Genomic DNA, 12,855 nt, shown 5'->3' on the forward strand with positions numbered 1-12,855 from the left:
CCTTGTCTCCAATAAACACTCTATGCTTTCCTCTGCACTTTGCCAATATATTTCCTCATACTTGGAATTCTGTATTGCACTCCTTCAGGGTATATCTTCTTCAGGAAGTGTTCCCTGATTGTCTCTAGCCAGCAATGACTTTTCTCCCCTTAGATTTCACACAACACTTTGATATATTCAGGTATAATTTGTATTCAGTTATTTGTGTATAGGTTATATAATCTCTATTGGACTATAAGCTCCATGAGGGCAGGGACCATGTTTTTAGTCAAACATTTTATTTGACCTAGTTCCCTGAATAATGCTTTAGGCATTTTAGGAAGCAGTGTGACACATTATGTGGAATATTGGACCTGTACCTAGGTTCAAATCTCACCTTAGACAATTATTCTCGTCAAGTTACTTAAACTCTCTCAGCCTTGGTTATCTTATCAGTAAAATATTACAAGCATTATTAAATGCTTGCAGTTTTTTTTCTTGTTGAGGAGACCAAATATGATAATGTATAAAAATTCTTTGCAAACTTTAAAGGCTATATAGGTGTCAGATCTTCTAAATGTTAGTTAATTTGAATGGGATTGGTTTTGTCACTTCTATGGCATTCACATATTACCAAGGACAAAATGATAATGAAGTGTTTTCATTCTATTTAGTGAAGGTCAGATATGGTAAATGGTAAAAGTGTTAGTCAGTGGATTGGGGTTTGAATCCTGGCCCTGAAACTTAGAAGCTTTGTGATTTTGGGTAAGTCATTTAACATTTCTGATCACTTGGACAAAATGATCTCAAAGGTTATTTTCAGCTCCAAGTCCATGAACTCAGGAGTCTCTTTTCAAAAGATGAAGAAGCTGAAGCCAAAGATCATAGACTTAGTGACAAAGCAAAGGCTAGAATGTGGTTCCCAAACTTTTAAGTAAGGGATATTTGCATAAACACTTTACTGCTGCTGAAACATTTATGGAATGCTATTAGTGAACTATATTTCAGATTCCTAATTACTTTTCATAGCAAACTGTAAAGCATTCTAGTAAGAATGTAAACCTTTCAGGAAAGGGTCTGGTTTACTAGGAACAAAAACAAAATAACATTAACTCCTATTTGTAAATTTCTTTACACATTTCAAATTCATATTCATTCATTTAAAAAAAAATCTTTCTATCAACCTTGTGAGTAAAGGGGCAGACATTATTTCCATTTTACAAGTGAGGAAACTGAGATTCCTAGGAGAAGATGGACTGGAATCCAGGTACTTATTCCACTATTCCAAACTGCTGGGCTACAACTGGTGATGAGAAATAACCCATTTAAAGCTTTTGCAAATATGAAAATTGGACAGGATGCATTTAAACAAAACCACTCAGCCTAGGAAATCTTCTCTGCTCTATAGAAACTGAGAAACCACTCCCTTTACTACTGAAATTGTAGTCATCTCCAGGGTGGAATATGACATTTCCCTAGCAGTGAAAATAATAATACTCACAGAGGGAGAAAGAAAGGAGATAATCATGAGTGAGGATAATTTCCCCAGTGAATTTAGGCTGGAAAATGGAGTGACTTTGACTTTGGATTTGGCCAGAATATTCAGCTCACTGTGCTGGGACAGGAAGAGGCAGAGCAGGGAGATTGCTGGTGATTACACAGCCATTCTAGAGAAGTGTCATTTAAGGCTTGTTGGCAAGCTCAGGGGGAAAGAGTGCCACTTCCTGGATTACCAACTAAAATGCCATGTAGGACTCAGGAGTTCCTGGCCCAGAAGGCACTTTCTCCAAATGCTGAAAAGTAACAGGTGGCACCTTGGTGGATTTTGGTGTGACGCCAAATTGTGAAGGATCAGCCAACTCCCTTCTCTGCCCCAATCCCTGACAAATGATGAGGTCAGGTGAGAGAGGTATTTTGCATGTAGAAAATGACCTTTTTTAAAATTAGCAACAGAATTCTGCTTTTACTATTCAGGTAGATCCATTTCGAAATTTGTATACAAACCAAATTGTATCTAAGTGCAATTAGTATGCACATGTATAACCTATATCTCATTGTTTACAGTCTCAGGGAGTGGGGAGGGGAAGAAGGAAGGGAGGGACAGAATTTGGAACTCAAAACTTTAAATAGCAATGTTAAAAAATGCAATTGATAAAGGGTGTTTAGTGAAATGTTGTCAACTGTAGCATATGATAAATAAGGAACCATAAATAAAAGGAGTAAAGAATACCATCAGGGAAAAATGATTCTTTGGTAAAAGTAGATAAGCTGGTCATGTGGGTAGTGAGAATGAGGGCTGGACAGCCCATGAGCCCCTACAATAGAATCAAGAGTAATGGCTCTCCAGAAGACTTGGCTTCAAATCTTGTTTTTGACATTTACTGCTTTCGAGACCATGGACAAGTTACTTACCTTCCCTGGGCCTCAATTTCTTCCCCTTGAAGGCCATTAAGGTCTCTTCAAACTCTAGATTTAGCCTCCTATCATCCTATCCTAGTACTGATAAGATAAAGGGAGGATGTAATGAAGTATATTGGGTGGACAAGAGTTACACAGGATGGACAGGTTATGACCTACCTCATCGTAAGGAACATTCCCATGTGTAATACAGATTACAGGTGCATATGAATATTTAAATTTTGTGAAGAATTCAGCATGAGCTTGGGATTCTTCCATAGATTTTAGCCCAAAATGCAAATTAAAATCTTACATATGCAAAAGGAAGACAGTTATTTCCTATTTTACCTGTCCCTCAACTTTCATGCAAGGCCAACTTTGTGCATTGGAAGAACAGACAGAAGTCTTGGTAGTCTGATTCGAAGGATACTACAAGAATCTATATGACCCAAATGTGTCTTTCAACTCTTCACAATGGATTGAAATGAATAATGATAATACTGCTAATTAGTATAGTGCTTTAAAGGTTGCAAAATGCTTTCTATAATTTGTTGCCTCACAAAAACTTTGTGGAGTAGGTACAATAAGTATTATTCCCATTTTACAGATGAGGAGACATAGGCTCAGAGCTATGACTTGGCCATGCTAATATAGCTAGTAAGTAAAAATGAAGGATTTCTGTGTATCTGGCACCATTCTGGATAGTTGTATTCATTGTAATTCCTTAAAATATACAGCTATCTATTATTATCTATCATATATATCATTCTATGTTCAATCACATTCTGAGCTTATAGGATCATATAATATTGGTTGGAGGGGACTTTGAGATCATCTCGTTCAACTCACTCATTTAACAGATAAGGAGACTGAGACTCAGGAAAGTTAAGTGAAATCACAGAGATGGTCAATGGCAAACTGAAACCTATGTTATCTGACTCCAAACCCAAACTTTAAGGCCAGGAGAATATTCTTCTGCCCAGAGTGATGATCTTCCACACTTGATGAGTACTGAAAGAAATTCCAAGTTCAGAGAATCAAGGGGTTGAATGTTCTTATAATAAAGGTCACAGACTTTGTGTCTCTTCCATTCTGGTTGTTACTGTTTGGTTGTTGTCCTTTATTCTCAAAGAGGACAAAAATGACATCACTATGTTAGAGTCAAGTTACAATGCATCTGACTGTGGCTGATCAGACCAAAGTGAACTCAGAACGCTCTACCACAGGTCAGGCACAAATAGTTCACATGAACATTTGGGGTGGATTTTCTAAATTTGCGCATCTCATGTTTCTTTTGAACTGCTTCAGTTCTGCTTTGCTTACAGAGCACAGCACCTTCTCTGATAAAACAGTCAAGGACTTTGTGTCTCTACCATTCTATACTCAAACTGTATGAAGTTGAACACTTAGTAAAAATGGAACCCCTCCCTGCTAAATCTGAGTGTATTTTTTCTATACCCGGGCATTTATGTGGCATCATAGTTAGAAAAATGGACTTGGAGACAGTGAGCTCTAGGTTCAAATCCTGCCTAGATACATATTGTGTTTCTGTGCAAGTCACTTAACCTTTGCCTCCGTGTCCTCACCTGAGAAATGGGGATAATAAAAGCACCTGTTTCATGGGGTTTTCTTGTGAGGATCAAACAATATAGCACATATTAAATACTTTGCAGACCTTAAACCACTTCATAAATTCTAGCTGCTAATATTGTTATTGTTACTATCATTATTAATAGTACATAATGCTAAAATTTTAGATATTTTAATGTCCACATTTTGGACTAAGCCTTTGCAGTTTGTTTGTTTGAAGTTGTAGACATAGTATTTTTATTTATTTATTTCTACAGTAGATATATACCACCTGTGAAAGGGCTAGGTAAATAGTGGACACTTGAAAATGATTGACACAGATGATGCATATGTAAGCATGTAAGCAGGGCTTTGCTTGGAGCATGCTGAATCACCTAAGATGGAGGGCCCAGCATCTGGATGTGCAAAGCCAAACCTCGATTACATGTGAAATTGATGTATGTGTTTCTCTATGTATCTATTTTGCAATAATTATAAGTCTATCTATCCTCATGTGTATGTATGATTTATGTAGCAATATTATCTAAAAAATTTGACACTGAAATATTTTTGATTTCTAAGATTTATGTGCATGGATTAAATAGATAAATCACCAAAGAAAATCTATTACTAGACAGTATACATGTAATCATAGGTTACAACAACTTTTCAACCTTTTGGCCAATCTGAGATCATTTCTGTTCTGCTATAGTCTGGTCTGCGTATGAAATGGGAAAAAACTGTGCATTCCCCAAAGCTTGGAATTCAGGCTATAGTAGTAATGGTACAAAAGTTTAAAAGAGAATAGTTTGCCCTACTTATTACATGTTTCCATTTATTTTGTTTAGTTAAAAAAAAACACCTTCCATACCCTTAGATTCTCATATGCAAATAAAACATCTACACAATAGCAATTTTTCTAAGTATTTTCAATTAAAGTCCTCCTTACAATTGTAATCATATAATTCCTAAGACTCATTGTATTGGGAAGTGATAATTTACAAACTTAACTTCTTTTATTTATAGATAGGAAATGTTACTCATGTCCTCCCTTTTTATTTATGAAGAAATGGGCTGTGATGTTTATTGATATTTTTTAAAAAGAGCTGTTGTTTATTCTAAGTCTAATTCCATTGGGGAAAACAAAAGTCATACAGTGGATAGAATCCTTTGGAGTCAGGAAGACCTGAGTTCAAATTCTACCTTAGATACTTAGATACTTATTAGCTGAGTGATTCTGGGCAAATCACTTAATATCTCTTAGTCTCTGTTCTCTCATTTGTAAAATGAAAGTAAGAAGAGCAGAGTTGCTCAAATGAGGTAATACATGTAAAGTGCTGAGAAACCCTTGAATTGCTATATAAATGTTGAGCAGACAAAATTATAATAGATCTAATCTATCTAATATTATAAGTTATTACCTCATAGGATAGTTGTGCGGGTAAAATGAGGCACATGTAAAACACCTTACAAAGTTTACAGCATTAATATCATTATCATCATTGTTGTTATTATCTACTATATGTATGCACGAAAAATCTTGTGCTAGTCACTGAGGGGGATACAACAGAATGTAGCCTTAAGTCAGAGAGTGTCTTCCATTTTGTATCTGTATCCTTAGTGCCTTCTGCAAAGTAAGTGTTCAATAAATGCTTGTTAAATTGAATTTAATGAATACGCTACAGACCATGAATCCTTCAGATAAAAAAGATTCAACGCATGCAAAATAAATTGAATAATAACTTCTAGTGCTAAATAGAGTGATTAGCATCATGATTTTAATTTCTATCATTGCTGAGGTAAATCTCTTCAAAAGTAACCCAGTATGAGCAAAGGCACACCAAACTAAGATACAAATAGTACTCGGAAAAAGAAATGCCATCACTTTCGGCATTGTTGTGTCCCAAGTGCCATGCTTGCCACATTACCCAAATGAAAAGGCATCAGAAATCATCTGGCAGCAGCCCAGGAAAGATGAGGGTAACCTGGACAAACAATTGTAAAAAATCCTTTTTCTAGAGATGCCCAAATCCACTGGTGGAAAATGATGGGAAAAGAAGGCATACCAGCAGCTAACAGTTCTTAACCTATAATCTGGGAACTTCATGTTACTGTTATTGTTTTAATAGTTGATAAGTGTATTTTAATATAATTGGCTTCCTTTGTACTTCTAAGTATTTTATTTTATGCATTTAAAAACAGTATTCAAAGAAAGGCTCCATACCATAGATTTCACCAGACTGCCACAGGAATACTGTATGTTCATAACACAAAAAACAGTTAGGAATCCCTGTGAGAAGTTCTAATAATTAGATTATTTTATTGGAGGTAAAGTGAGTGCTATTTGAGTGAATGTTAATCACAACAGAACAACTCTATTTCTTCTATAATAGGTGGTCATTTTAACCTTTAATTAGAAACACTGAGTGACATTTGATTTCAAGGTTGTTTTTTCCAGATCAGGAAACATATTAGTGGTGGTGATGCAAGTTAACATGGAAATTGTTACTCACAGCCATCAGTTCAGAAATAATCTGAAATGAAGTATTTTACAGCCAAAATTCTTTTGATTAGGTAAACTCAAGACTAAAAGCTGTGCCACAATTTAGATGCTGCAAGGAATTTGCTTTTTTTTAGGAATTTTATGTGCCATTTTGGAAAATAGCTACTTAAAATACTTAATATATGTGTGTGTGTGTGTGTGTGTGTGTATGTGTATATATACACACACACACACATACTATATATATATATATATATATATATATATATATATATATCATAAACTACTTAAAGGCAATTAAATATTTCCTTAAAATATTTAAGATGAAAAATAAATTCAGAATTATAAATTCATTTTATAATTACCAAAGTAATTCATTTTTTAAAAATAAAAAGGTACAATTCATTTATACATGTAGAAAAGAGTGAATAGAATTTTTTGACATTAACACTCCATTTCCCCTTACATATACACATACCAACTATAACACAATTTAGTAACTGGATGCCAAAATAATGACATAGATAAGTCTTGTTACTTACTTATTAGATGGTATGTTTAATGGGCATGCACAAGGTTGACAGTCATCAGTGGTTCCTTTAGTTGGATCACCATAGAAACCAGGAAGACATCTATTGCAATACGGACCACCTGTGTGGTCTTTGCATCCCTGATGGGGAAAAATATGTTAGAGTTGATAATATAGGTGGCAAAAATCATCAAACTAGAGTTCCAAATGGATCTATTAAATCACCTAGTCTGTACCCTGCCAGAGAAAAAAGAAATTAACTTATGTATTCAATAGTTAATACTACAGCAATAAAACAGTACAGGCATGAAAATTAATATTGAAGTTAGAAATGATAATTTTGTCATAATAATAACTTTTTCTTTAAAAAATTACATCCATCCATTATTTTCTTCCATTATACAAATTTCCATTTTATTCAGTTTTGGTCATTTATATTAAGGCAATGAATTGGTTAGAGAGGGTTTACTTACATATAGGCTTGAATAGAACATTTATCAAATTATAATTGCATATTGCAATGATGATTTCACTTATGTTTAGGCAGCTAGATTGTGCAGTGGAGAGAGCACTGGGCTTAGAATCAGGAAGATTCATCTTCCTGAGTTGACATCCAGCCTCAGACATTTACTAGCTGTGTGACCCTGGGAAAGTCCCTTAACTCTGTCTCAGTTTCCTCATCTGTAAAATGAGCTGGAGAAAGAAACAGCAAACACTCCAGTATCTTTGCCAAGGAAACCCCAAATGGGGTCATGAAGAATCAGACTCGACTGAATAATAACAACAGTATATTTTTATTGACAATGGAAGCTCAGACTATTTGTCCATGTAAAATAAGTTTCTAGAGAAGCAGCATTACATATTACCTATCTGAAAGTCAACACGCATTTATTAAGTCCTTATTACGTTCCAGGCACTGTGATAAGTGCTGGAAGCATCACTACCTTTTTTATCCTAAGTGTGGTTAGCTAACAATTCTTTATTTATGTAATGCTTTAACATACTGAAGAGGGGAGAAAAAATTTTACTTGAGGAAACAGAAAATTTTAGATACTTATGAAAAGAGAAGATGGTGATATGTAAAGAATGATGGAATATTGGAGTCAGAGTCAGGACATGGCAAAAATCAGTAAATTTTCTTAAAAAGCTAAATGAAAGCATCATGTTGTAGTTCAATTTTGCAGAAATTTATGGCTTTCAGTGGCATTTGCAGTGATTTATTTTAGAATGTGGATAAATCCTATGAAGAAATAAAAAATTTTGTTATGTTCTTAGTGAAGATCAAAATGTATGTGTTTTTGATAATACATAATCTTCAAGATGAGGTCACTAATGTACTCATCATTCAAGAGAGGAGAATTCCTAAAGTAAAACATCTTTTTAAAATTTAATGCCTTATATGGAGGTGCCTCCAAAGTAAAATTACAGTGCTATATAACAAATTGTCTTTAGATTAAGGTTGACACCACCTCAATATTTAATTGGACTATATGGGTCTAGAAACACTTCTGACATTGAAGCTGTCTGGGTGTTGAGGAGACAGAATTGCTGTCTGCCATTTTTTGTGTTGAAAAGCCATCCCTGAGTCATTCATCTCCACACTTAGGTTGGGAATTTATGGCTCATGGTTCATTGGGCATAGCATGATAGCAATGGGCAGGGGTAGGAGAGGCTTTTTCTTTTTTAGATTTGCTCCTTACCTTCTTTTCAAGTGTTCAAAATCAGTCCTGTGTCTAGGGCAAAAGGCAATAAACTTGAGAGAATGGCCACTTAAGGACAACATTATTAGAATATTTTTTGAAGAGCTGTATTATATTTACCTTTAAATCTATATGCATATATTTTTAAATTGATACTAGAGAGATTTTGTATCAACTTCACTTCTATTGGTTGACACATTTAATTATTTATTTAGCTTGTGCAAGTTAAGACAACTAATAATAATCAACAAGCATTTATTAAATGACTACTATGAGCCAAGTACTGGGGACATAGAAAAAAAGTGAGAGAAAATGTGCCCTTGAGGAGCATACATTCTTCTAGGCTAGGGAAGAAAAATCATATGCAAGGAATCAGATTTTTAAAAATTCTATGCAAAATAAATGCAAAGTAATTGTGGTGCATGGAGGGTGACTAACATTAACATTTGGGTGATCAGGAAAGGCTTTCTGTTAGGGAGCTCCTGAACTGAGCATTGAAGGGTGCTAGAGACTTCAAGATGGAGATATATATATATATATATATATGAGAGAGAGAGAGAGAGAGAGCGAGCGCATTTTCAGAATGTAGGGCAGCTTCTGAAAAGGAAGAGGCAGGAGGAGTGCTGTCTAAATGGAATACTAAGTAGGCCAATTTGTGTCTGTGTATAATGCGTAGTCAGCCTCAAAAGATAGGTTGCAGCCACATTGTAAAGGGCTTAGAGGGAGTTACTGATGTTTCTTGAGCACTTAGACTTGTGTTTTCAGAATATCAATTTATTAGTTAAGGATGGATTGTAGAGAGGAGAGACTGCAGAGTCTCTGTGGGTAGAGTGTACTGGATGCAGGGAAACTAATTAGTAGGCTATTGCAGTACTCCAGGTGATAAGTGATGAAGATAGTTAAAGATTTAGGTGGAATAAGGGTAACAGCTAAGGAGAGGGGGCCCAGGGAAGCATTATTCAGAGGACTCTGAAGCCCTATCCTTTGACCAGTGGGAATTGGGATAATTTTATTGACCTCCAAAAGTAATAATTTATTATAATAATTAGATGAGTCCATATACAGGTATGTACTCTTTAAAAGAAATGTAGACGTAAGCCTATGTTGAGATAACCCCTCCTAGAGAGCAGCTCCCTCATTTTATAGCAGAGGAAAATAAAACCCCCCAAGGTTAAATAATTTGCCCAAGGTCAAATGGGTAGTGACAGAGCCCAGATTCAAACCCAGGTTCTCTGACTTCAAATCCAACATTCCTTGCACTTCACTGTAATTAGTAAATCAAAAGGTTTATAGAGTCCCAATGAAGTATTTTGAAAATGGTCTTTGGAATCAACAGTATTCTTTCTCTGCTTTTGTTGTTGTTCAGTCATTGCAGTCATATCCAACTCTTCATGACTCCATTTGGGATTTTCTTGGCCAAGATGCTAGAGTGGTTTGACATTTCCTTCTCCAGCTCATTTTATAGAAGAGGAACTGAGGCAAACAAGGTTAAGTGACTTGCCCAGGGCCACACAACTAGTAAGTGTCAAATTTGAACTCAACTCTTCTTCTCTCTAGGCCCAGGACTCTAACTGCTGAACCACCTAGATGCCTCCTTTTCTCTGCTTAAATAGCCCATTTTAAAAGCTCACTTGAAAACGTGGCTAATTGAGAGTCCCAGTTTATTTTGCATTTTTTTCACTTCTAATTGTGAAATCAGATAAATAGGGAAATAGCATAGACCAACTTCTCAGATCCTTTGAATACCATATTATAGGCAACAATAATGAGATAATGTAGAAACAATCTAGAAAATTCAACTTTCCTTATGATTGCAGTAACAATGTAGTGGCCTGCTCTTACTGAAATGGACATCAATACTGGAAAAGGATGAATTGCTAACCAAACCTCAGGCAAAAGGTATTTCCAGATCTCCCTAGACCTATCAAAATATCCATCACAGATATTAATGGAAGAATGAGAAGTGAGGATATCATCTTCCTGTGTGGATAGTTTGAGGCTCTGAAAGGATCCTGAGTTACTCTGATAGTAGTTAAAATGGTTTTTTTATATGGGCCTGATCTAGGCTTTGATCTGAAGTCATGAGTACATTTTAGTTCATTTCCAAACATATTTCAAAGCGGGGAAAAAGCAGCCTATCAGTAAACTGTCTCTCTCTCATGGAAAAAGCCATCATGAATAATGATAAGAATCCAAAAGGCTGTGTAAATCTTGACTGTAAGAATACCTTTGATGTGAAACATTTCTTTTTCTGAGTACTCAAACATTGGTCTGTGGATAACACCAGAAATCTAATGATCCAAATCGAATAGCAGCATTTAGCTAGGCGGAATGAATTCTCTACACCTTCATTTTACTTAAAGGGTTCTTAAAAGTCATGTGAAAATGCCCTAATGAAATGCCCCTTGCTTTCTTTTTCTGTACACTATGCTCAATTTTCCCCACGCATGCTAAACTTCCATCTCTACCTTCTATCATGAATTACCTTGGAGTTTGTCCTCTTTTTTGGGATAGCCAATTGTAGTTGGCACTACCAGTCATTGGTCTAGATCACACCAAGAGAACTCTTGCCCTGTTTTATTGTCTTTTTTTTAAAAAAAATTATTAATTAAATTTATTTTTAGTTTTCAACATTCACTTCCACAAGATTTTGAGTTCCAAATTTCTCCCCATTTCGTTCCTCCCCTTCCCCTAATCTGCCCACCCTTCTATCTCTCCCTATCTTCTCTTATCCCCTTCCCCTTCAATTTTCCTGTAGGGCAGGACACATTTTTATACCCCATTGGCTGTATATCTTATTTCCCAGTTGCATGTGAAAACAATTTTTTTAACATTTGTTTTTAAAACTATGGGTTCCAAATTTCCTCTCTTCTTCTCTCCCTACCCACTCTCATTGAGAAAGCAAGCAACTCAATTCGGGTTATACATGTGTAGTCACGCCAAACACTTCCATAGTAGTCATGTTGTGAAAAACTAAGTATATTTCCCTTAATCCTACCCCACCCCCCACTTATTCTATTTTCTTTTTTGACCCTGTCACTCCTTAGAAGTGTTTGTTTTTGATTATCCCCTCTGCCAATCTGCCCTCCCTTCTATCATCCTCCTGCTCTCTTGTCCTCTTCCCCCCCTATTTTCCTGTAGGGTAGGACAGATTTCCATGCCCAATCAAGTGTCTATGTTATTTCCTCCTTAAGCCAAATCCAATGAGAAGAAGATTCACTCATTCCCTCTCACCTTCCCCTGTTTCCTCTCCACTGCAAAAGCCTTTTCTTGTCTGTTTCACGTGAGATAATTTACCCCATTCCACCTCTCCCTTTCTCCTTCTCCCAGTATAATCCTCTCTTACCCCTTAATTTTATTCTCCAGATATCACCCCTTCATCTTCAACTCACCTTGTGCCATCTATCTATCTATCTATCTATCTATCTATCTATCTATCTATCTATCTATCTATCTATCTATCTATCTCTCTCTCTCTCTCTCTCTCTCTCTCTCTCTCTCTCTCTATCTATCTATCTATCTATCTATCTATCTATCTATCTTTCTATCTATCTATCTACCTATCTACATACATATAATTTCTCCCTCCAGCTACCCTAATACTGACAAAGGTCTCATGAGTTACAAATATCATCTTTCCATGCAGGAATGTAAACAGTTCAACCTTAATAAGTCTCTTGCAATTTCTCTTTCCTGTTTACCTCTTCATGTTCCACTTGAGTCTTGTATTTGAAAGTCACATTTTCTACTCAGCTCTATTCTTTTCATCAAGAATGCTTGAAAGTCCTCTATTTCACTGAATTTCCATTTTTTCCCCTGAAGGATTATACTCATTTTTGCTGGGTAGGTGATTCTTGGTTGTAATCCTATCTCCTTTGCCCTCTGGAATATTATATTTCATGTCCTGCTAAATCTTGTGTTATCCTGATTGTGTTTCCACAATACTTGAATTGTTTCTTTCTGGCTGCTTGCAATATTTTCTCCTTGACCTGGGAACTCTGGAATTTGGCTACAGTATTCCTAGGAGTTTTCTTTGGGGATCTCTTTCAGGAGGTGGTCAGTGGATTCTTTCCATTTCTATTTTGCCCTCTGGTGCTAAAAAATTAGGGCAGTTTTCCCTGATAATTTCTTGAAAGATGATGTCTAAGCGATTTTTTTTTTAACCATGGCCTTCAGAT

The 12,855-nt window shown here is 35.7% G+C and overlaps 1 protein-coding gene across 1 annotated transcript in view; it reads right to left on the reverse strand.

Annotated features, from left to right (window-relative positions):
• Positions 1–12,855, reverse strand: part of LAMA2 (laminin subunit alpha 2) — a 790,327-nt gene that overhangs the window by 274,121 nt on the left and 503,351 nt on the right. Inside the window, exon 17 of the mRNA XM_078155150.1 lies at positions 6,991–7,118. Within this exon, the coding sequence (XP_078011276.1) occupies positions 6,991–7,118 (128 nt within the window). The remainder of the gene's footprint in view (positions 1–6,990; positions 7,119–12,855) is intronic.

This window comes from Phascolarctos cinereus, unplaced genomic scaffold (genome assembly GCF_003287225.1).
Source record: "Phascolarctos cinereus isolate Bilbo 61053 unplaced genomic scaffold, phaCin_HiC Scaffold_5;HRSCAF=322, whole genome shotgun sequence".
NCBI lineage: Eukaryota > Metazoa > Chordata > Mammalia > Diprotodontia > Phascolarctidae > Phascolarctos > Phascolarctos cinereus.